We start from the raw sequence: 24,658 nt of genomic DNA on the forward strand, positions 1-24,658 counted from the left end.
TTAGGTGGTAGTGCACCAAGTTCCAGCCCCATCCATGGGGTTGGGTGTACAGTGGTAGAGGCAATATCGGCCACGTGGACCTACAGACCTTTTTAAATAAGGGGCCACACGCTTCTTTCCTCTAACTCCCCTAATCCTTCAGAACTTCATCAGAAGCTCCCCAGATATCCCCATACCTGCCCTCTGGATCCACAGCTGCTGTCACCATCCAGAAGCGGATTTTTTTTTTTTTTTTTTTTTTTTTTGGCGACAGCTTTATTTTAATCCTTCATTCCAATAAACATATTTGCTCTCCTTCCCTGTTAGTTGTTTTATGACACCTGTTTCTAGCTGTTTCTCTACTTCCAGTCTTCTGGAATCATCGCAATGTGCCTGTGCCTGTACCAGGCACGCTCCCAAGGTGGCACACGCGCTCTCTTTACCATCTCCTCTTCTGCCGCAGCGGCACTGCTGCATCTCTCTTATCACCTCCTCCAGGTCCAATCCCTTCTCCTTCACCCATTCCATCCCTAAAGGAGAAGGGGTACAGCCCTGACTCCCCAAAACCCTCTCTCTTTTGGCATCCTGCCAACTATGCCAAGTAAAATGTTGTGTAATCTTATTTAAAAAAGGCAAATAATGCATTCAAATGAGATTTTTTTACAAAGCATCTGGCAAAAGAGCTTTTATTTGCTCAACATGGCTCTTGCTGGCAGAGGGCAAGTCCTGTTAGCAGCAGAGCTGTGCTCACATCAGGCTGTGCTGGGGCTGCAGCCTTGTGAGTCCTCAGGAGGACATGCTGCACCCTGGGCTCAGAGGCTCAAGCTTTTGGGCACAAGGAAGTTCGAAGGTGATGTGGTCTGATGTTTTCTTCTAGATGAGAACCTGTCTTCTCAGCCTGTCTGTCCCCTGAGCCATCCCCCATCAAAGCTTCTTTGGTTCATTCCCTCCCTCTTCTCCCATCCCTTGCAGGGTTCCATTGTGCCTGGCAAGGAGCAAGTGTTGAAAGGCACGTGCCACCCTCCCCTTGTGCCACTTGAGCTCCTTGCGTGCCCCACCAGGCTTCCTGGTGCCTCTGAGTACAGATCCAACTAAGATCCAGTCACGTCTGGAGATAAAATCCTGAAGTGGCTCCAGAGGTGCTTTGTTACTTTGTCACTGGGAGTTCTGCAGTGCCAAAGACTCTAAACCTCTACATTTCTAGCCAAACCTGCTTATATTAAAACCCTTTAGACCTGCTTATATTTTATACTGCATCGACAATAATTAGATACTGTATTAGAAACAAGTTTAGTCATAATTATCCACATAATTAGTGTCATCCATCTAACACCTGACCATGAATCTTCTCTCTACGAGTGTGCCTCAATCCCCAGTGTTACCTGGGCCAAAGTACCACCACGGTAACGTATTTGCTATCAGACGGTCATCCATGATCATCATAAGGGTGTCATTAGCTTCATGATAAGGGTTTAGAGTATTAGCTACCCAATTCCAATGGCAAGGGACATGGTGGGACTTCAAGTAGTGGTTAAGGCTGGCTATAAAAGCTCCAGGTACTTCACAGAGGTGGACAGAATTCAGTTCTCCATCCTGAAGAGCTTCTTTGGGGAGAAGAGAAAAACTGCACAGGATCTCATGAAATTTGCACCATGCCTGGGTACAGAGCTCAGCGTTTATGGATTTCTTTGCATGTGACATTATTTTCTCTGCTTTATTGGTAAATGAGGGGTGCTGATGCCAGTCCTCCAGGTTCTTATCACTCAGTTAAGCTTCTTCATTCATTGAGTCCTTCAGAGTAAGTGAAATTCCATGTGATCACATGTAAAAGCATTCACTGGCTTAGTGTAAGAAAACTTCTTCATAAAGACATTACCAGTTTCAGAAAGAACTTCAGGACTGAACTTTTCAAGGTTTGTCTTTTGAGGAATATATGGAAGATTCAGGTTCTTTATCCTCAGATGAACTTGCAAGGTTGGCAGTACCACTGGAGAAGAAACCATGTCATTTCAATCACACAGGTATGGAAATAGGCAAAGTTTTTTAAAAAAATAACAATTTTTCCTGCTTAACCTCTGTATTCCAGAACAGGAAGAAAATGCTTCATGGAATCATACACCAACGAGGAAAGTAAATGAGGGCTACCCTAAATAAGGCCATTTGGAAATCAGTTCAGTTGCCCTTCCTGCTATTTACACAGCAAGTGAAGAAGAGTTGGCTGGTGCTTGACCCTTTACTGACTCTGAATACTCTATTTACTTTATAGGTATAAACACTTAAATACAAATCTCTCTCTCAGTCACAAGACAGAACACACCACAAGCTCTCCAAGTTCAGAAAGCGGCCCACAAATCTTATCACCTGATTATGGCAGTATCTATATGAGAGCTCAAAGTACGGAGGGTGGGGTGGCCACAAGTAAAGGCAGCTTTGAGAGGGAGCACAGCTACTGCTCCTCCAGTTTCCCAAGTAGGAACAATCCTCCCAGACCCAGCATGATGCTGGGGAACCCCCTCAGCTGAAGAGGCCCTGGAGAGATGTTGGACACCAGCCTGTGAGCAAAACCCCTTTTCTCTGCTCAGCAATACAGCTCTCTGCCAGGCCACTGCAAACACCTCCCTTTCCCGACTGGAAAAATCGTGCAACTGATTGATGCAAGGATGTTATTGCTGAAGTGAGCATTCCTCATCCCTGGGGCAGCAACCAAAGCTCTCCAACCAAAGCATCTTTGAGTAGGAGCCACAGGATATGATTTTTGGGTGCACTAAGAGTCCTTGGCTTCTGCTGAAACCAAGAGACCCCAACTGTATCATCACCTTAACAAAGAAAAGTCAAAAGACCTTTTGGAGCTCCTCAAGATCTTGCTGCCATTGCTCTTCTCTCTCTTTCTGGGTAATTTGCATTTGGTGGAGAAGGTGTCAATCACAGTGGCATAGAAATGGATGTGAACTGTGCAGCCTCCTGCTACCTAGAGAAGGACAGAGGATTCAGCTGGGAGTCCAGGTGACATCTGCTACTGTGCTAGCCCGAAAAGCTGTGGTACCTTGATGGGCAGGAGCACATCCACTTCTCCCAGTGGCAGGTTGGCACTATTAAAGTGCACTTCAAATTTGTGGGAGTGGCAGTGTGTCAGGCCCTGCACCTGGTCCAGGTCCACGCTGAAACCTTGAACGGATGAAAATAAAGCAGCTGAGATACACAAGCAAGAGGAAATGTGTCACAAGCACGTTAAGGTCATACAGGTGTCCTGGCTGGCATCTCTGGGAAAGACCCTTCTGCATTTCTGGAGATGCTTCTGCTGTTTTTCCCTTGTTACCCACCACTCAAAGACAAAGGGCTTTCACAGCCAGCATCCAAGGTCCACCTTGGATGGTAAAACCAAAACAGATCAGCTGAGGAGCACCAGCAATTCCTTCATTAGGCACCTCAGTGAAGGTTGCACAGAGCTCTACAAAGGAGAATTTCCGATTAAGATCCCCCCATGCTGTGCTGTTTCTGTGACAACAACTTAGGGGAGACACCTGAGCTCCCCTTAGACACAGTGAGCCACTGTTTGATGGAAGTGCAGCCTTGCCTCAAGGCCACTTTTGGAAGCCTCTTTTGATCCACCAGAGGATATCACAGTCTATTTTCTCAATAAAGGCTTAACACAAGCGCTGTGACAGTGTGAACTCTAAACAAAGCACTTCCAAATCACAACAGATCCCACGAGTTTGCAACACAAGTTCACAGAGTGCCCAAAGAAACTCTGTGCTTGATGCTCATGGGAGCCAACGGCAGAAGATGCTGTGAGGTGACCAGGGTGATGAGCCCATCTGGCCCCTACACTGGAGCATTAAGGCAATTGCAGGCAGGCCAGGTCCTTGGGCATGGCTGGCCAGGAGAGTTCAGGCTCTGAAGCTCCCAGCAGGGGCCCCAGGAGGAAAACACTCAAAACCCTGCCCCATGTTTAGTGGCTTAAGCTAATCTGCTCAAGACAGCCTCTTCATGCCCACAGCAAGTCTCTCCAGCACTCTTACCTGTGTGCTGCAGGACACTTCCATCGGCCTGGAAGGACACTGGCAGCAGCCCGGGGTTGCTGATGGTCACAGTATGACTTACAGATTCATTGAGAGGGACCTTGCCCATCCTCAGGATGTACTCTGACAGCTCAATGCTGGAAGAAGGAGTAAGGACAGTCCTTAAACCACAGCCTGGCTACATCTTCAAGTGGATGGAAGATACAAATAAAGTGGATAATTCTGGATTCAGTGCTGTAAAAATTCAACTTAAGCTTATGAAACTCAAGGCCTGACCACCTGGCAATGACTTTGAGAAATCACAGGGAGTGCAGGTCCTAGGTTTTATTAGCTACCAGTGATACCTGAAAATAAAATTAGTTTAAAATGGACACTGGTCACAGCTCCCCTGCTATGAAAATCCAGTAGAGGTGAGGACACTGGGCCTCCAGTGGTCTCAATGAAACTGCTTAGCCTGGTGTACAGCCTGAGCCTGAAATTGCTTTGGGGCCTAGGAATAAGATTTGCCTGTACAGGAAATCTTACCTGCTCTGCAACCAGCAATGCCACCAAAGCAGCACCAATAAATGTAATAATCAATACGGGCAAAATTCACAGGGAGGTCCTTTCCCAGAGCAATCCAACTCAGGAAAGCACATGAATGAACTGTTTTGCAGAGCATCTTCTTCCTGAAGTAGAACCTCTTGTGCCTGTGCTGCATTATGAAGGAGCACAGAGAAAATTACCTAGGTAAGACCTGCGACCTCACCAGCATGCAAGCTGACTTAGGGTTTCCAAGGGTTTGTCGACCTCTTGCTCAGTGTGCTCTGTTAGTTGGAACCAAGATAGCAGCTTGGAGTTGTCAGCAGGGACGGTGTCTGTGCTGCCTCTGTAAGGGCTTGATGGTCTGCACTGGACCCCCACAGCTCTAGGAACAGAGCCCCACACTTGTGGGAAGCTGAGCAGTCCCAAGTTCAGCATGATGGTGGGGAAGGGAGGGCACTCAGCTGCTCACAGAGAGCATGTCACAGCCAGCAGGACCAGACCCTTTCTGAAGTCCCCAGCTATTCCCAGCTCTGCAGACACAAGGAGCTCCCAGGAGCAGAGGGCACTGCTGAGTGTCACCCACAGGGCACCTGGAAGTGGGGACAGGAGTCCCTACTCACTTGACAAGACTCTGGCGCATCTGCTTATTAAAGACCCTGTCCTTCGGGCCACAGGAGGCGACAGCTCTCTCCAGCTCCAGAACACGATCCTCTATCAGCTTCTTCTCTATCTCCATCTGCATCCAAGTCTCCCACTGACAAAAGAAAAGACAGTGTATGGTTAGCAAAGGTCTTCCCCAAGGTTTGCATCTGATAGAAGGATCCCACCCTGCTCTTGTTGAGAGGGGAGATGGGGTGCTCCTGTCTGGCTGCTCAGTGTCTGTGACATGGCCTGCTCTCTTAGCCAGGACCTCATCTCCAGGGAAGTAACTCCAGCATCTTTGCCTGCCCAGCCACTGTTAGCAAAGCTGATCTGGCCAGACACACAGACAAGCCAAGAACCTTCCAGAGCTCCAAATACTTGCCTGCCCTCAGCCAGTGCCAAAGCAGTTTGGAAAAAAGCACTGCCAACACAATCCCATGGCACAGTCAAGCTGCTGCTGTTAAGGTCTGTAAACCTTCCAGGGCTTGGGTTGGGAACAGCCAGCTTCCCAGAAATTACCTGCTTCTCCTTCCATCCCTTGAGCATGGCCTTCAGGATCCCTCCCTGGGGTAGCTGGGAAGTTGGTGCATCTCCATGAAGGATCATGACCAGAGGGGCAGCCCCTGGGGCAATGCTGAGCAGACACATGGTCGTGGCCAGGTATGGGCAGGGAGGTCTCAAGTGCCAGCAGGGCACCAGAAAGCTACTATGGGGTGCAAGGGGCTCAAGTGACATGGGGAAGTTGGCATCTGCCAAATGGGGGAGCAGCTGTTCTTACAATGGTGCCAGACTCATCCTTGTATGACTCCGGGGAGGACTCCATGGGTGGCTCCATGAATGACTTCATAAATGACTCCATGGATGGCTCCATCAATGACTCCATCAATGATTTCATGGACAACTTCCTGGATGACTTCCGGGATGACTCCATGGGCGACTCCATGACTGCAGATGACCACAGATAATATGATTCACTTCTCTGTCCTTCTTCCTCCAGGTTTTCTTCTTCCTCTTGCAGTATCTCTTCACTTTCTGAAGAAAAAAATTATCCTTAAATAGAAGACTAGGCACATTGCCAATCCCGTTTAAGTTGGGAAGTTCCATTTCCCCAACACTGGCCTCTCCCAGAAACAAACCCTCCTCCGAGTCCTCTACAGAAAGTGAACACTGCTCCTTCTTGGCATCAGAGTCATCCGTGCATTGTTCCAGGTTCAGAATAGATGGTTCGCTGCCCTTTATGGGTATTTCCATGTTGTGTCTTATCTCTTTCAGTATCTTCTCATATTTTTTATTTCCTGAAGGAAAAATTATCCACAAATAGAAGCGTGGGTACATTGCCAATCCCATTTAAGATAGGAAGTCCCACTTCCCCAATACTGGCCTCTCCCAGAAACAAACCCCTCAAGCCATCTATGAAAAGTGGATGCTGCTGCTCCTCTCTGAGTCCTCATGTTCACTCTCACTTATCTTCCACCTCACAGAGGAGTATCTCATCCCCTGCAATGTCAAGCAAATCCAACCCTGCCAAAAGCCCTGCCAGCCTCTCTTACAGCTTCCCTGAGCTTTTCTGCCTAGCCATCATCTTTCCAGGCCTCCAACAATATGCTGGCAAGATCTGCAGGACGGTTCCTGGGAGAAAGCCCAAATGGGCTCAACTGCTCAAGACTCAGGAAGCAACCAGAGAGGTCAAGTGTTGGTCTGGCAGCCCTGCAACCTCCAGACTTGGTGGACATGGGTGTGAGCTGCCCAATGCGCTATGGTACAGGAAAAAACAGGGGATCGTCCTGGAAGAAGACAGGCAGTGCTGACCTTTCAACATCCAGGGTAGGTCCATGGTAATCATAGGGAAGGCCCCCTCTCCTTTCAGGCAGATTTCTGCTGGTTCCAGACAACCCACTTGAACCTGGAAAGTCGTGCAGAAGACTCTTGGCCTTCCTGGCAGGTAATAGACTTTCAGCACTTGCTCTTTGCCAGGCGCAATGGAACCCTGCAAGGGACAGGAGAGGAGAAAGGGAATGCATCAAAGAAGGTTTGATGGGGATGGATCAGGGGACAGACAGGCTGAGAAGACAGGTTCTTATCTAGAAGAAAATATCAGACCACATCACTTTCTAACTTCCTTGTGCCCAAAAGCTTGCACCTCCAACCCTGGGGTGCAGTGTGTCCTCCTGAGGGCTTGAAAGGCTGCAGCCCCAGCACAGCCTGATGTGAGCACAGCTCTGCTGCTCACGGCATTTGCCCTCTGCCAGCAAGGGCCATGCTCAATAAATAAAAGCTCTTTTGCCAGGCTCTGTGGAAGAGGAGTGAAGCACCTGCACTCTCAGGAGGGCCAGCAGGCCCTGTCACAGCACATCAGCAATTCCAGGCTGGTGTCGAAGGGCCTGACCCCTTATTATTGAGCCCAACAAAAACACCTTCTGCCCCTGCAGTTCCACCAAGTGCATCCTGACCCATGGCTTCTTGCAGACATACGTCTCTGGAAATGCAGGAGCAGAGACTAGGATGGGATCTGGGGATGAGAGTGATGGCAGGAAGGGCCATCCTCCTCTTTGGGCTTCCAGAAATGCTGTCCAAGCCCCAGGCTGGGCTCACACCAGCGAGGCTGAAGGAAAACACAGCTCTGGGTGACAGGACGCAGCTGCAGCTTTCCTTGGCTCGCCCGTGTACACTGGGCTGGGTCCTCGGCTCCCCATTCCTGTTGGCACTGCAGGGAGAAGCAGCTGAGCAGGACAAACCCTGCCACTCGCTCTCCCGAGTTCCTCTGGCTCACAACACGGCTGCAGCCAAAGGGAGCCCGGCCAAGCTGCCAGCCCTGGATGCTGCTCCAGCAACTGAGTGCGGGGCCCACGCAGAGCTGTGTCTGCGGGTGCTCGCAGGAAGAGGGCACCAGCGTGTCATCCCTTGGACGAGACAGGCATGAAACAGTGAGAAAGCCATTTGGCTTCCTCTTCCCACTCCAAAGAGGGCCAAAGACAGGAATGCTGCCGAAGCTCCGAGACATCCAGGCAGGACTGAGAAGCTAGGATGGTGGGATGCTGCAAACTCTTCTCCTTGGTCTTTCAGCCCCGCTCCTCCCTGGCCCCCTCACTGCCCCACAAAGCTGCTGCAGAGAAGCAAAGCTGGAGGAGGGAGGAACCAGTACAGAGGCTGTGACAATTTCTGGCAAAGCATTTTCAGGCCCAAGCAAGGATTATGTAAATGCTGCTTAGTGCTGGCAGTGGGGAGGCAGGGACAAGGAATAAGGTGACCCTCAGTACAGTCAGCAGCACCCAACTCCAGTATCTGCCAGAGAGCCCAGCACTCGTGCCTCTGGCCAGTGGTACCTGCCAGCCAAGGCCATGGGGGAGTCCCTTAGGTGAGCACTTACTTGACCTCTCTGCCCCCAGCAATTGCTCACAGCCCTATCTCTCAGGGCTGGGTTTGGGTTCCCCCCCCCCCCCCCCCCCGCTTTTTTTCCTTCCTTTTTCCCCCTTTTTCCTTTAACCCTCTCCTGGACTACTTGATACAGGACCAGAGCCAAATACTTGTGCTACTCACTGTGGTGGGCACGACCACGGGCACACCAGGCAGAGGGTTTGCTGCAGTGCCAGTGCTGCTGTTTGGCACCACATAGGTGAATTCAACCACCCCGGTGTTCCGCAGGGTGACCTCTGCTTTGAGGACTTGGTTAAATACCTGGAGAGAAGATAGAGGAGTGGGAAGTTATAGATAAAGGCCTGATGCTGGGAAGCTCCTTCCTCTTCCACAGGGTTGAAAGCAAACAGCCACAATGCAACAATGCAGCTACAGAGGGGTGGTAAAACCATGCAAGGGCCAGTAATAAATGAACCAGAGGACACAGGTCCTCTGCACTCTGAGGGGTCACCAACAGCCAGGGGAAACAAAGGAGGTAGCACTGAGGCATTCCAGAAGAAAAGGCACCTGCATGCAAATATTGGCAAGAAATATTGGTGACAAGAGAGACACATAGGGCAACACAGACAGGGCCAGCAGCTGGAAGTATCTGTGGGCTTTTAACTGAAAAGAAGTAAAGTGGGGATTATTCTGGGACATTCTCTTCAGCTACAGTGACTGAAAGCCCAACTTCCTCCCTGGATTATTTTGTGGATTAAGAGAGCATTAGACAAGAGCATTTCCTTGAAGCTCAAGCTTCAGGAGCAGAGCAGTGGAGGGATGTCTCAGGGACACACCCCTCTGGACATCTTCACTGGGGCCCTGCCTTCCCCAGGAGGCAGTGTTAGGTGCCTTGAAGAGGAGGATGTTATGTCCCTTGGCCAGGGGAAGGGGAGGGGTGGAGATGGCCATTAAAAACCAGCTTGGATGCTGGACATATCCCTCAAAGGCTGTATTCTAAGCCCCAGAGCCAACAGAGGAGCTGAGAAGGGGACAGAGCCTGGCATCGAGGTGGGCAGGAACCTGCTGGCTGTGATTCCAAGCCAAGGAGCTGTGCCAGGAGAAGTGTGCAGTACCTGCAGCCCCCAGTTGATCTCCTCCATGTCCAGCTGGTAGCTGGGGCATGAAGCCACCCCGGCCAGTGCCACCTCATAGGTGGGGCCCCCCTCCACGTGGCACAGCGCCGTGACACGGGCGACGATGTTGGCGTGGCCAAAGAAGCTGAAGGTGACCAGCTCACTCTGGCCCGGCGGCAGCACACCCCACAGCGGCAGGACACTGAAAACCTGGAGGGAGGGGAGGAGAGATGGAGGTGCTGAGTGTGGAAATGCATGCAGAAGAGCAGCTGTGGCTTGGAGTAAAGTACAGTCAGCTCTGGAGGGGCCTACTCCCCAAACACAGCCAGAATCACCCAGTTCTCATCCTGTGTCCATGCCACTGACCAGTAGAGGGACCATGGGGAAAGTCTTCTTCCATCATCACTTATCAATTTGTATCACTACATTAAAGTAAACTGGAATGTTTCCTGGCAGCAAGAAATTCTCTCTGCTGCAGAACTTGCCTTTAGAAACACTTCTCGCTGCCTTCAGAAAAACAGGAGACTCGGAGGCGGGAGCCCCATGGAGCTGGGGGAAGGACTCCAGCCCAGCTCATCTGACTTCTGAGGCTTTTCCCTCTCTCTCTGATCTACGTGCTGCTTTCTCAAGCTGCTACAGCAAAAGTTCCTACCAAACTTTCCTGTCAACCACCTGATGGGGTAAATGGGAGCAATGCCTTCCACAGGTGCTGCACAGGGAATGTCCTGGGGCAGCCCTACAATATGTCCCACATGGCCTCTCCAGTGACCAGCAGCTTCAGCAGAGCTTTGTGATGGGCTTGGAGGGATGCCAGGCCCCTCTGTGGGCTATGCTGAGGGCCACCAGTGGGAGTGGGGGCTACACAACCGCTTTCCACATTGGAAACATGGAAGTGAGACAGATTCCCACTTACCTCCTGCATTCCCAAGTTGAGGTGCTCCACTGCTGTGAATTGACTCAATCCCCTCATCCTCACCAGCTTCTGAGGCTCCACAGCAGTGGACGACAGCTCCTGGAAAACAAGCACCACGGGCTGCAGTGAGCAGCTGGCTGGTCTGAGCAAGATCACTCTGCTGCAGGCTCCACCACCTCACCACACCAGGAGCAGCTGAGAAGGGACCTGGGCACAAATCAAGTGTGAAAATGTCCATGCCAGCAGTTGAGTGTGGGTCCAAGCCCACCTACAGATGAGACCTGGGCTCCATCTACACTTCCTACATCAAACTTGCACAAGGGAACTGGCACTCAGGCAGGGAGGGCTGGAACTACACAATTTCTGAAGGTCTCTTCCAAGACAAACCATTCCAGGATTCTAGGATGACCACTTGAATTTCCCTGGTTTACTTGTGCATACATGACAACAACCAGGAAATAAAGATGATTTTATGCTTCTATCTGAAAACATTCAACCACACTATTCATTGCATCTATAGGGCTTTGTTTCTCCTGATTCAGAACGGTGTTGTGTGTGAGCAGGTACAACCCCTCTCCTTAAACTTAATGCCAACATTGACACTCTGAGAAACTGTTCTGCTTCCTTTCGTCGTATTTCCCCATGAGCAGCCTCTGTTCCACATGATGCAGAACAAGGACCCACTTTCCACTCCAGAGTGCTGATGTTCACCAGGCAAGTTGGCAGAGCAAAGGCCTTTTTCCTTGCTTGGAGGAAGAGACAGTCACTTTGCAAGGTCTTGCTCTATAAAAGACAGCTCTGGGGCTGTCACTGCAATAGCAGCTGTCGGGTGAAGGCAGAGGTGTGAGCTCTCGAGCCGGCTTGGGAAGTGGGTACATGGAGATCAGGGCTCGTCACAGCTTGACACACGAAGGAAGCTGGAAGTCTTCTCATCATGAGGCAGATAAAGACCTCATTTGACATCGTAAAGAAAATAAGCCAAAAAAATCCCAAACTCAGCATAGGTCTGCAGGATCTGAGTGAGCTTCTCCAAGCAAAACTATCCTCTTTCTCCCTCCCCACACACCTCATGTCCAGCCACTGGCCCTGCTGCCCAGCCCAATCGCAGGGCACAGGACAGCAGGGCAGCAAAAAGGGAGGTCGGCACAAGTGTGATTTTTTGGTGGCAAGCTGGGGAGGCAATGCAAGTGGTAGGTGTGCAAGAAAATCTACCTCTGCTTCCAGGGAGTCCTCTGCATTTGCTGGCTGCTGGGCAGGATTCTCCTGAGCAGGATCCTGCATTTCTTCCAGGGCTTCGGTTGGCTCCTCCACACCTTCAGTCTTGGAGTGTCTCCTTGGAAACACTTGCTCCTTCTTTGATGACTGGGGTTTGAATGTAGGTGGTGACGGGAGGAACCTGGAAAATAACATAACTATGATCATGGCCCTGTAGTGGGAGAGAGGGATGCCTGAAAGAGCAGCTCCTCATCGGGATGTGGCCCCTGGCTGGTGTGGTGAGCTCAGTAACAGCCACTGCCAAAGCAGACTGGAGCAGGTCCATGCTTAGCACAGCCCAGGGATGATGCTGGGCTTGCAGATGGTAACTGCTTGCAGTGAGGAACTACAGAGAACAGAGATGAAGACCTCATGGGAGGCAAAAAGCACAGCAGGAAAGGAAAAGAGAGAAACTGCAAAAAAGTGTGACTGAAGCACAAAGGGACAGATCTGGCCAGTGATGAGCCAGCACAGCTCCCCTGGCACCTGTCTGAAAGCACCAACCCTTCCTCGTCCCCCTCAAGGCCAATGCCAGAAGCTCTGCAGCTCTCCCAGGTGTTTATGTGGAGTGTTTCCCCAACATTGTTGGGAGGGTTAGGGGGAAGTTATTATTTTCCAACACTCCCAGGTAACTCAGGTCACATTCCCTGCTTTATATCACAGCAGGTGCTCTGCTTGTGTTTCTAATGCCACGCTGGGGACACATTCAAGCCGTGCCTGCCTGACACCGTGCCAGGCTGCAAGTGTTCCCCACACAGTCAAACACAACTCTCCTCAGAGCTATTGAGGTCATTCCCTTTGAGCTAGATCCCAATTCCCTAAAGGAAGCTGTTTCTGGATGAGCTCCGTTCTTGGTAACAGCAGCACTTCAGTGCCCCGTGGTTAACTTGGCTTGGTTTCTGGGGCATTATGGAAAAACCATTCACTGCTGTCATGAAAAGTGCCCAGCCCAGACTTCTGCACTCTGCAGAGAGGTCACAGCAGGAGGAACTGCCAGAAATGTATTTATAGATGTGCCCCAGTATGAGTGCAGGATTGCTCTTGGGCTTGGGAAGCACAGCCCAGCCCTGGATGGCCCTGCTTCCAGGGGTGTTCAGACATGTGCTCCCCCCAACAGATGCAGCTGTTCCTAAAGCTGCAGACCCTGCTGATCTCTGTCAAACACCAAAGAGCTGCTCTGGGAAGGTGAGTGTGGTTTAACAGGTGTTAAAGGTGGTCTTTGCCTCAGCCACAGAGAAAGCAGCTTTACTTCCCAGGGGAAACTACTATGGGGCATACAGCAAAGCAGCAGTAAGAGATTGGAACAGCAGCACCATGTTCTGTGTAGGTGCTTTGTAGGAAAGCACCACAAATCAGGTTGGCAAGGAGGGAAAAGAGGTCACATTATAGATCTGCTTGTCCAAGTGCCTAAGTATGGCTTTGTAGCTCCAGAAATAAAGCAGGACTCCAGGTTACAGGCTATGTGAAAAGTGTTGGGAATGTCTTACAAGCCCAGTTTGACTGGAGGACATTGTTTCCAGTCTGGTGTCAAACTGGTGGAGATCACCTATTCCCTGAACTGCCAGCCTGATCATGGCTGGGCAGTGTTATTTCCACAAGGAAAATCCAAGAACACTTTGTCAAACCCCAGGCAAACAGCCTTGGTCTTTGCAAAGTACAAACAGGACACCAGGAAGAAGAGCTTTAAGCAGAGGGCAAAGGTGCACCTACCTTATGGCGTTCACCTGGCTGTCTGTCTGGAATGACCAGTGGTACTGGGCAGGAAGTGGGCTGCAGTTGGTCATCTCCATGTACAGCACTTGTTTAGTGTCATTCATGATGCAGCCAAAGTCCAGGGCCTTGGCCTGGAGATGGAGATTTGGGAAGTGGACTTCTCCCCGAACAGCGATGTGCTCCTCATGAGGATGCTCCATGAAGGACACCCTGAGAGCCCTCTCTGCTACCCGGCTGTTCAAATCGTTCTCATAAGCTGGGTTAAACTGGATGCAGAGATGAAGTTCCTCCCCTACATCCAGCACCATGGGCTGCAAGGAGATGAAGAGCATTAATCACCTTTGTGATCAAGTCCCAGTCTGACAGCAGGAAACAGTAAACGTTCAAAGTGTGACCCCAGCCTGGGCTTCTCAGTTCACCCTCATTTCTTTACAGTGGGGGTCTGACTGCAGGCACCACGCTCTGGCCCGAGATCTGTCAGGCTCACATTTCTGTGCTCAGCAGCAATACAAGGGGATGGCTGCTGGAGAGCTGGGATGCTTTCCAGGAGACACCTTTACTGCATGGCTTGCCCCGATCTGCTTTCCTGCTCCCTTCTCCTCGTGTCTTAGAGCCAGCATGGATGTTACCAATTCAGGTAAGATTTTGCTTCTTTCAGCAGCTCTGCTGATGCAGCTCAGGCCAATCCACTGCTGACACTACAGAATAAACTTCTCAACTCGAGGACCTCTCAACAGACCTCTCAACACCACATCCCTCCTCTTCAAACCCCACAGAATGAACCCACAGATGCCCACCTTGGAGTCTGCAGGGAGGGGCTGCTGGTTCACATCACAGATTAGGAACGGCTGCTCCAAGTCCAGCACAATGCTGAGTGGAAGGGAGCAGGTGTTTTTTAAAGACAGAGGCTTGGACTGTAGTGTCAGGACATCACTGGGTTGCTACAGAAACAGGAGACAAAGGAAAACAACCTCAAGTAGCCATAGACCTCCTTCCCCTTCTGATGCATTTCACATTTTTCAACCCCAGAAGTGCATACATCTCTATTTACTTCCAGCCAATTTAACAGTTATATCTTTAAATGCCAAGATGCAATCCAGAAACTTACCTTCTCCACACAGAAAGTGATTTCTCTGGAAGAGATTTGCACAACAGGGAAAATGAACTCGCAGGTGACATTCACTTGCATTATCTTTTTCTTTGCTTTCTCTTTCCCCACCAAAGCATGACACAGCAGCCGCTCCTTCACCTCCTGCATGCAAGAGTCACTTGTCACCCAGTGGGTGCTGGCAGGCCAAACACCCCACATTGGCTTGCCACCCACCCATGGGCCCTATTCCTGTCACTTATTATTAGTGACTGTAATTAGTCTCTGCTCTCCTCAACAGCCCTCTTTTCTTTCTGTGCTGCCACCTATTTAGTCTAAATATCTGTGCCCAGTGGTCCTGGAGCCAGGGAATGCACACCAGGGTTAGCTGGCATTTTCTCTGCAGAGTTGCTCTTCCCCTGGGAAGAAAGGCACAGAGAGGAGAACACCCCAAGACTCTGTTAAAATCTCCCCCTGAGCTGCTCTCCAAGGGTGCTGCAAAACCTGGCTGCCCTTGGGACGCCAGGGCTGGCTGAGAGACTGGGGTGAGCGGTTATGGAAATATTGACAAAAGTCAATTTGTCAATTCTAATGATCCCTGGGAACAGTTTCCCACGTGGTTGGACATCACACTGATCATTAGAGCTGGCACGCTGAGTTTTCCCCTTCCAGGACTCAGGGCTAGACCAGCCCTCTGCCCATGTTTGTCTTCAGAGGAAAAGGAAAGCTGCTTCCAGACACTCCTGCCATTCACAGGGCTTTTGTTTTACTCCCTGCTTCCCTTGGAAAAACCACTTGACACTAGTTTAATTTACTTCCTGCCTGGGCTTCTAGTCTAAGTGTAATTTATTTCCTCTGCTCTTCCTTTCTGCCCCAACACATAACACTGGTAGCCTTCTGTTTGCTCCGAAGGAGCAGTATTTCCGTCAGCCTGGATTTTGGGATCAGCTCTGGGTTTTGGTAGCTATGGAAACACAAAAAAGCCTTAGCAACTGATGGTGGCCAGCAAGGAAAGCAACTGGTGCTGCCATGGAAACTTGTGGCCTTAAAACAGTTTCTTGAAGTCACTTGCTCCTTTTCCCAGGCAAACGTCAAGGAGCTGCAGAAGAAGCCCCTGTGGAGGGGACCTGATAGGGAAGGCTCAGCCCTTGGCAGGGACCTCACCTGAGCAGTGCTGGAGCAGCCTTCGAGCACCATCTCCACAGTCTGGCCTGGCCTCAGGTCCATCTGCAGCGGTCGCAGCTTAAACACGGGGCTGCCAGCTCTGGGGGTCTGCGAAGCATTTTTACTCTTGGTGCCACCGAGGGCGGGGGGACGAGTATTCCACCGAAAGATGCGGAAACCTTCTGTGGTCCAGTACAGCCGATGGATGCGTCGTCCTTTGTTCGTCATTTTGAACTGGTAACAGCAGGGAGTGAAGCTAGAGGAGAAGCAGAGGTGGAAGATGTCAAGGGAGCTGCTATTTCCCTGTGATCACTCAGCTTCAGCACCCTGATGGCATTCCCTGACTGCACACTCTGCAATAAAACCTCCGCCCAAAAGGCTGCCCAAGCTCAAAGCTTCAGCCACAGCCAGGTCTTCCAGCTTTTCCATTTCTGTGGCTTTCCAGGATATCTGACGACTCTCAGATGACATGTTTCTAAAGGGAAACAGGCCTGGGACCTTGAGTATTGAAGAAGATCCAGCCTGAAAGACTATGGAAAAATTGTTCCTTGCTGAACCCACAGGAGAAGTGGAAGCTGAGAGTCTCCTACCTGAAGTGGGGCTTAAAGTTGAGCGCTGGAGCGAAAGGTTTGTCAGTGACAATTGTGGTGCCGGTGCCCACAGCCTGGACAGGGATGGTGTCCATATGGCTGTTCTCAATGAACACCTTCACCTTGTCCTGGAATTTCTCTGTGTCATCCAGGTTTGCTGTGACAATCAGAGACACCTCAGACTTAGGGGGGACCACTCCTTTACTGGGTTCAATCCTCCAACGTGAGCGTTTGCCAGCCTGTAGGACAAGCCAAACATGAACTTAGGATGGAAACCATGGACCTGCTCTGCTGTGAGGTGCAGGAAACAGGAGAACTGTTAAAAACGGGCTCAGGATTGAGCTTTAAAACAAATTTATTAACCAAAACTAAATTAAAATACAGTAAGAGACCACTTGCAGCTATTTGCCTCACACAAGACAAAGGGGTGCAGTGCTGCAAGCTCAAGCCAGGGCAGAACAGATCACAGGCTCACTTACAGCCTTGGGCAACACATTTTATCCCCCAGTCTCTGCCTCCCGGCCGCCCCTTTCCCCGCCCAACTGGAGCATCACGATGGGCTCGCTGTTGTCTAGAGTCCCTTTGTTGGCTCGTTGTCCTCTGGCTGTTGTCTGGGGTCTTCTGACTGGACCAGGGAACATCCAGTAAGAGTCCTTTATTTCCATCCTTATGTAGATAAGGGTTGAGGCCCTCCTTTTATGATTATCTTATGGGGGCTCTGGAACATTCCCCTGTTCTCCATTTTGTACCACTATCTCTATAATGATTTTATTAACAATGAACACATTAACTAATAACTTTTAACCTTGGTAAGTTGCAACAATTTAATCTGATCAACGTACAACTGTTCAACTGCAGAAACATTCAACAACCTAATTAACAACCCTCTTTACTCACTAATTACCAACTTTATTTCAACAACTAACCAACAGCTTCATGAAAGCCAACTTTCTTAACTCTAATCATAACAAGGACTAAGAGAGGATAAAAATCATAAAGGCTGTAATTTCCCTAAGTCTAAGATAAGGAGTCTGGCAACAGCAACTCTCCAAGAGCTTATACAACCTGTATTTTACCTTCCTTTAACAGACTCACGTCATTAGACCAGTTTTGCTCAACCTGAGGGATGCTCCTCCTCAGGAGAAGGTTATTCCCCCTCCAGTCTCTCTTTGGAGTGCTTGCCAAGGGAAGCTATTTACTCTCTCCTGGCTTCCTGACAGTGGAGCTGGATCTGCACAAAGGCTCAAGGCCAGAGGAAGCCAGGACTGCTCAAATACCACCCCAGCAGCCACACGGCTGGAGGACACTGCTGAGAGCCTGAAGAATAACTCTGCAAAGCCAGCTGAGCAAAACCCCAACACCAAAGTCTCCTTTCCCAAGGGGCCTTCAGTGCTTCTCAACAGCCCCTGAAGGACCGAAGCCCTCACTTCCCACTGATCATCAGCTGCAGAGAGGTGCCCCAATGCCCTCTGCTTTGGAAAAGTCAGCTCTAAATGGTTATAGCAGGGCAGGAAAGCAGTAAGCAGGAAAAAAACCTGCAAGACATGCCCTGTGGGCATGGCATGGCCTTCCTAAGCGTTCTCATCCTCTGGTTTCTCATGGACCTCCCTCTGCAGATGGGGCAGGAGAGCTGGAACTGCCCGGGGGGGGAGTGAAGCCTTTACAGCAGCACAGCTGGACTGACACAGCTCTGCAGGTCAGGGCCTGGTACAAGCATGTCAAACCCATCCTTTCCATGCCAGGCCCACCCAGCCAAGGTGCACTGCTCCCTGCAGGGGTAGAGAGCAGAATTTCATTGTGGAGTCAGGGAAAGCTGCCCTGGCAATCCCCCACTTCAGGGTTATGTTTATCCCCCAAACAGCTGGAAAAGCAGCAAGAGGAAGAATGACCCCGCTCCTCCTTAGCCCAGGAGGCTGAGCACTGCTACAGAGCCCACAGGCTCTGGGGGTGCACAACCCTCCCAGGTGCATTTGTGTGCAAGGGCCCTACTGCTTTGACCCAGCAGTGTGTGTGAAACTTGCCTCCCCATGATCAGTTTGAGGGCAGATCTCACACCCTGGTTTCTGCCATTAATAGAAGTTTGTCACAAAACAAATGCAGATGGAATGGGGAATCCATGAGGAAATCCATGCCCTCTCAGGAGCAAAGGGCCACAGGCTTCTCTTGATCTCAGAGCTCCAAAAACATGACTTGCACAGCTGAATATCTTCCACAAAATAAAGAGAGAACTTGCAAACCTGATCCAGACTAATTTCTGCTCCAACCTCTCTACAAACTATTTCACTGAGGTGTGCCTGAGATCCTGGCTCCTCTTGCTGCACTCGGATGCAATATCTTGCTTCCACTTACACAGAACAATAGAAAACATTGCATACAAAAAACAAGTCAAGGGCTGCTACTAACCAGCCATTTTCACTGGAAAACAGCCCCACAAACACTTACCATCTCTGCCCAGAAGGTTGCAGGAATGTCAGTCTGATTGGAGAGCTGGAGAGATTTGGAACTATCTTGTAAGACTGGGATAGTGCCAAAGTTTATCTTCCTCGGATATACATAGACCACTGGTCCCTGTCCAATGCACTCTAAATGGATTTCCTGTTCCAGGAAGAAGGTAGGAAAGATTAAAAAAGAAGACTAAATGAGGAGAGTTTCAAAAGCTTAGACAGCTCTAAGAGCACTCCTAGACTGGGGATAATTATGGCTGTTTGAAGTTTTCAGTGACCTAGACTGAAACAGAAGGCCTGGAGCAAGTGTGGGGTCTGCAGCAATCCCATCTGAAAGCCACAAGATCCCATTATCAGGGGACAAAGAAATGCTGTTTGCCATGCTTGCTTCTTCATACCTCCTCCCCACTGCTACTTCCTCCTGCCTGCTTCATTCCCTGCTCCATCTTGCCCCAAACCACCTTCCCAACTTTCGCTGCTGCACAGCCATCCTTGAACACTAAGTTCTTCCCAAAGAAAGAAGCCAGTGTGAAACCAGCACAAGTCAGAAGCAAAGCAGGCTTTTCAGAGTAGAGATGAGGCAAGTTAGCTGCCTTCAATTTGTGCTTGTGTCTATTCTTCATATATATGAGTAATTGCATCATTCAAGCAGTATTTTTTATTTTAAAAAAAACAGAGTCTGAACTGACTTAAAACCAGTCTGAAACCCAAAAGGGTTGTTCTTGAAGAGCTAGTGCAGACAGTAGAACAAGGAACATGGATCCCACTGCTAAACTACCTGCTCACACTGGTGGAAAGCGGGACAATTCATTCAGTCTTGCTGGATTTCACTGGTCCCAAACACCCCAGCTCTTACACAGGACTTGAATGCATAAAACTCACAACACCAGTAAGATTCACTGGAGGGCTTGGAGTATGATTTAACTACAGAAGAAACCAGCCTCCAAGATGTAAAACCTTTAGTGATGTCTGACTTGAGGGAATGCCATTGACAGCTGCCGGAATTACCTTCAGTCAGAAGGAGCAGCATCCAGAAATGCACATCCCTTTGGGAGATGATTGTGTGCAAAGAAGAGTAAAAAACTATGTACCATGGCTGGTACCTCAAGAATAAGGAACTAAAACCCTCCATGATGATGGATCTTTTATCCCTCTGGGAGAAGGGAGGCCCAGGGGGCTGCAGCCTGGCTGATGCTGCCCAAGGCTCCCTGGAAGGAGAAGCTGGAAGGAGCTGTGCCTCACCAGCTGGCTTTGCTTCCAGGTGACAGTGGGGCAGAAGCAGCAAAGGCAGGGCAGAGCCCTTTGGAGATGAGCAGAATAGCACCTGGAGGATGCCTGGCCCGACTTCAGTTAGTGTGTGACAACAGGATATATCCTCACTGAGGAAAAGGCTTATTAAAAAAAAAAAAAAAACCACAACCCAAACCCTTCCTCCTACAGTATTCTTAAAAGGGACAAGAAAAGCCCTGTTCAGCAGCATTACAGGCAATGTGACACACAGGAGCAGGAATAAAACCAGATGGCAACTTTGCCCTGTTACTGCTACATACACACCCCCACATCCTGCAGCCCCGCTGGCTTTGGTGGCGTGGTAATGTCACATCTGACTATTTAGGGATGAAGAGCATACATGCCTGGCAGACAGGGCCTACAGTTTGTAGCCACTGTTGCTATTATGACATATGCCTGAATCTTCTTTTAGGAGGCTTTAGTTCAGGAATTGCTTGCCTCGTCCATTTCCAAACTTGGTGGAAAAAAAAAGCAAAGTGTGTGCTCCAGATGCAAGTTGTGTGGACATTCATATATCTTTGGCTGGGCTTTTGCTGAAGAGATAGGATGGATATTTCTCAGATCTGAGGGACCTGACTTTCGGACAAACCCAGCTCTGCACAAAACATCCCTTCAGTGTGGTCTTGTACACAGTGCTTACTTTAGAAGGATTCAGGAATGTCCCTGTGCGCTCCTGAACAGTTCTGCTGCAGCAGCACTTGTGTTCATCTGACAGCACAGCAGAGTGTGAGACTCAGGGACTGGTCTGGGTTTCAGACTGGGGTTGTTATCCCATCTCCCACATTTGTAAATGTATGCTGGGTCAGGCACTGAAACTGCCACCTGTGAGGATTCCATCCTTTCTCTTTTCTAGGCATAAGCTGCTGCTTGTGCCACCAATCCCTTCTGTCCTTGTCCACACCAGCCGTGTATCACAAGTTCCTGGGAGAATCCCTGTTCGCTTTACGCCCCACTGGGATGAGCTGCTCAAAGGCACACATCTCCCCTCGCTCTCACCAGCGGGGATCCTTTGCTCCCAAACACGGCCACTTCAGCAGTGATGCTGCACTCTCCCAGCAACTGGGCCTCGAGTGTAAGTGGGATCTCCACCGAGCTGCGAGCCTCGATAATCCCGGATGGCGCAGAGCTGGAGTACCATGCAGCAGCCTTCTCCTTGTGTTCCTGGAAGGGACAGAATCAAAAGCAACTTCAGAAGTGAGGAAAATTTAAACTCCTTAACGTCTACCACAAGAGCAACTCACACACACTTGTAAAAATCCTCAGCAGAAAGCAAAAAGGCAAAAAACAAGGTGCAAGTTGTAGGTGCTGAGCATCCCCAGGGGATCCAAAAGTTGCTGCATCCACAGACACCCACTTCTGTGCTGGCAGCCTCCTTACATCAGAGTTTCACAACCCTCTAAGCTCTCCCACTTGAAAACAAGTCAAAGATTAGAATATAAACATCTTCCTCAAGATGTTAAACTGCTTCCTAAAGTTTGTATTCAGGTTCCTGTTCTCAGCAAACCTTTAAGTTTGAATAGAAACCAGCAAGGTCTTAGCCAAACCCTTTTATCCCCCTAACAGCCCCCTCGATAACATTTGAGGGCAGGAGATGGATGCAAGGCCAAACCTGAGGAAGGACCCCATAGCAGCCAGGAAGGTCGCTGTCATTCAGAAGGGTCAGCTTCTCATTGTAGGGGACCTTTAGACAGCACCGCCCAAACGTCACGACAGGGTTGAGCACTTGCAGTGGAGGAACGATGCATCTGGGCAAAGAGATGACCCCAAGAGAATTAGAGATACTGAAAGCATTGAGAGCTTTTGCCCTCGAAGGGCTTGGAATGGAGCATAAGACATTTGTCAAACTGAATAGAGATTTAATACTCCTACAGTGATAAATCACCTTTAACTTCTTTTCACTCAAACCTTTTGTCAAGGAGGGACAAACCCTGAGGCTCCACACTGCAAAGGCTTTCAAATACCCAGGCAGAGCATGTCCCCTGTTCCAGAGCTGTCTTAACAGCTTTGCCCCTTCTTTGCCCAAGGACACTTGCAAGGACTCCTGTAACAGTCCCAGTGAGCCATGAGCTCTGGGGGAGCCTTGCCAATGAGGACCAGAGCCCACCAAGGCTCAAGGAACACAAGACTCCAGTGTCTCAGTAAAAATGACTCCCTCTTCTCCTACAGAGCTGTTGTCCTGCCTGAAAACTGGGCCATCTCTTCCAGCAGTGGAGGGCACAAGCCCTACAGAGTGGGTGATCAACTTCTTCCAATTTGTACAGCTCCTTTGATTCTTCACCCCATGGGTCTCTACACTGACTGTCCCCATTTGCACTTGCTTGACAAAACTGCAGCCCAGGCAATGACTGCATGGCTCTGCCTGGGAGAGGGAACTGCATCCCTCTTGTCATTAAACTGATGCCCACAGCAGCATAGCAGGATGGAATTTTGCTGCAGCAGGAAAAACTTTTGGCCTCAACTCTGAGAACATTACTCAAAAGAGCCAGAGAGAAGCAGCAAAACCTGAGCTCACCTGCCACATCAAGGACTATATTCCTCTTCATAAGATCTTTTGCCCTCCCCACTCATGCCTCTTTCCCCACTGGCACATGCACTGTTTAGGTGAACCAGGTCCCAGCTCTGAGCAGGCTGCTCACTGTGTCCCAAACCAATGCTGCAGGGTGGTCACAACCCAGCACCAGTTCGCCATTTGCTGGAAGAAGGAGAGGCAACCCTTGGGAAATTTGTTACACCTCAAGCACCAAACCCCAGGCCAACAATTAATGTTATTCCTGCTCCCTTGATAAAAAGACCCAGGGCCATGCCTGGCTGTGAGCAGGGGGGCGTCTCACCACAGGCTGCTTTCCTAGCACTGTTCTCATGTCTAGATGGGCAGATCCAGCTCATTAAGCAACATTTCTCCTTTGCAGCTGCAGCCAGGCAACGTGCTGGTGCTGCATGCACAAGGAAAGACAAGCAGCTGCAAGAAAAGCGCTGGTACCTGGCTGTGAGGGTCAGCGCCAACACCTTCTCGCCAACACCATCCACGTCCACCACCAGCTCCAGCCTGTACTCTCGGACTGTGTTGGAACACAGAGTGACCTGGTAGAACAGAAAAGAAGGGCAGCAAATATTTTCTCACTCCCAAAACCTCATCACCCATGTGTAGGGTCCTCCCATTCTTGTTCCATGGTACAGAAAGGGAGGATTTTGCCTTAATTCGTCTGCTGGTCCATAAATAGAGCACAGTCTTTAGGAGTAACAAAAGCCTTCTGGCAATAAAAGATTTGTTAAAGGGACTAATTTTTCACCTGACTACAATGACATAAATGCAGAAGAAATCTGTTGTCTTGAACAGAATGAGTCCAGCTTTACAGCAGGAAGCTGAGGGCAAAGTGTGGCCCAGCAGGGGCTGGGCAGTTTGTGGCTGCAGAGTTTTTTCTGTCCCCACTGGAGATCCCTGTAGTGAATATAACTCATCTGCTCCCCAGGAGAGGAGAAATGAGATGAGGAGAAAAGCAAACTGCTCTATACAATGATATCTCTCTCTTTAACAGCCACATTCTGTCCTCATCCTTCCTCTGCCCACTTTCAATCAAAGAAATCACTCTCAAAAGCACAAGAATGGCTTCTGTACTTGATCATCTGGTACATGATTTCAGCTTGTGATTTTGGAAACAAAACAGCTCCTTCAGGAATATCCCAAGTGACCCAGCTAACAGAGGCCTCACACCAGTGCAGATCTCTCACTCACATGTGCTCAAAGCTGGCAGGGCTAAAGCCCTCCCACACACCAGTGAAACTTCAGCCCCACCAGCTGGACTCTTCCCATACCTCGATATCCTGGGATCCCAGGGAGCGGATGGTCCCTCTGCAGGGACTTACGTGAAATTCCCTTGGCTTCACAAAACCCTGAGCTCCCTTCCTCCAAGACTGGCGAGTGGTTTTGCATATCTGAAGAGAGCTGCAAATGCTGGCCTCTCCCAAGCCGTCCTCAGGAATACAGAGGTTGAAGGCCATGGGTGCCAGGGAGGTGTTGGACAGGGAGCACCTCAAGGTGTGAGGAAAGCCTAAGAAAATCACACAAATATCCATTTAGGCATCAGTATCCCATGATTCCTGGTAGGATAAAACTGCTTGAAGTTTAGCTCTTTGTTATCTGAACTATAGCTCATTGAGTAGAAGAGGGAGGAATTAATCCTCAGTTCCCTTTGACACTGATCCCAGATTGCTGCCTTGGAAATGTCCAGTCTTAGAACACCACAAACTTCTCTCTCTCTGAGAAGGAGGAGCTCTCTCACATGTCTCAAAGCAGCACCAGTTTTTTCTCACTAATGAATGTGCATCCAGACTGATCATTTTCTCTGAAAATTCAATCTGTAAAATTCCCTGCTAACTCCACCAACACTCAAGGTGTAAAAGCAGTGATTTTTCATCGAGGAGAAGCTACAGTTAAAGAAAGGGAGGATGGAATTAGGAACTAGAACATGATACAAAGCACCCTAATGCAGTTTCTCTGGGCAGGATCCTTAAGGCATCTCCCGATTTGGGGCAACCAGACTGAGCTCATGACAACTCACAGCCCACTCC

General features: G+C 49.8%; 1 protein-coding gene across 1 annotated transcript in view; it reads right to left on the minus strand.

Annotated features, from left to right (window-relative positions):
- Positions 1–2,791: 2,791 nt before the first annotated feature.
- The window catches only part of HYDIN (HYDIN axonemal central pair apparatus protein), a gene marked incomplete at both ends in the record, with an annotated part of 33,069 nt that continues 11,202 nt past the window's right edge, over positions 2,792–24,658 (minus strand). The window contains 21 exons of the mRNA XM_082290115.1: positions 2,792–2,947; positions 3,023–3,144; positions 3,999–4,135; positions 5,144–5,277; positions 5,944–6,197; positions 6,302–6,460; positions 6,975–7,152; positions 8,703–8,840; positions 9,635–9,844; positions 10,548–10,646; positions 11,760–11,943; positions 13,512–13,825; positions 14,312–14,455; positions 14,623–14,766; positions 15,766–16,021; positions 16,356–16,594; positions 18,798–18,950; positions 21,086–21,250; positions 21,699–21,834; positions 23,070–23,170; positions 23,954–24,138. Coding sequence (XP_082146241.1) covers positions 2,792–2,947; positions 3,023–3,144; positions 3,999–4,135; positions 5,144–5,277; positions 5,944–6,197; positions 6,302–6,460; positions 6,975–7,152; positions 8,703–8,840; positions 9,635–9,844; positions 10,548–10,646; positions 11,760–11,943; positions 13,512–13,825; positions 14,312–14,455; positions 14,623–14,766; positions 15,766–16,021; positions 16,356–16,594; positions 18,798–18,950; positions 21,086–21,250; positions 21,699–21,834; positions 23,070–23,170; positions 23,954–24,138 — 3,608 coding nt within the window. The remainder of the gene's footprint in view (positions 2,948–3,022; positions 3,145–3,998; positions 4,136–5,143; positions 5,278–5,943; positions 6,198–6,301; positions 6,461–6,974; positions 7,153–8,702; positions 8,841–9,634; positions 9,845–10,547; positions 10,647–11,759; positions 11,944–13,511; positions 13,826–14,311; positions 14,456–14,622; positions 14,767–15,765; positions 16,022–16,355; positions 16,595–18,797; positions 18,951–21,085; positions 21,251–21,698; positions 21,835–23,069; positions 23,171–23,953; positions 24,139–24,658) is intronic.

The sequence above is a fragment of the Coloeus monedula genome (assembly GCF_965178545.1).
Source record: "Coloeus monedula genome assembly, chromosome: 13".
In the NCBI taxonomy this organism is placed as follows: Eukaryota; Metazoa; Chordata; class Aves; order Passeriformes; family Corvidae; genus Coloeus; species Coloeus monedula.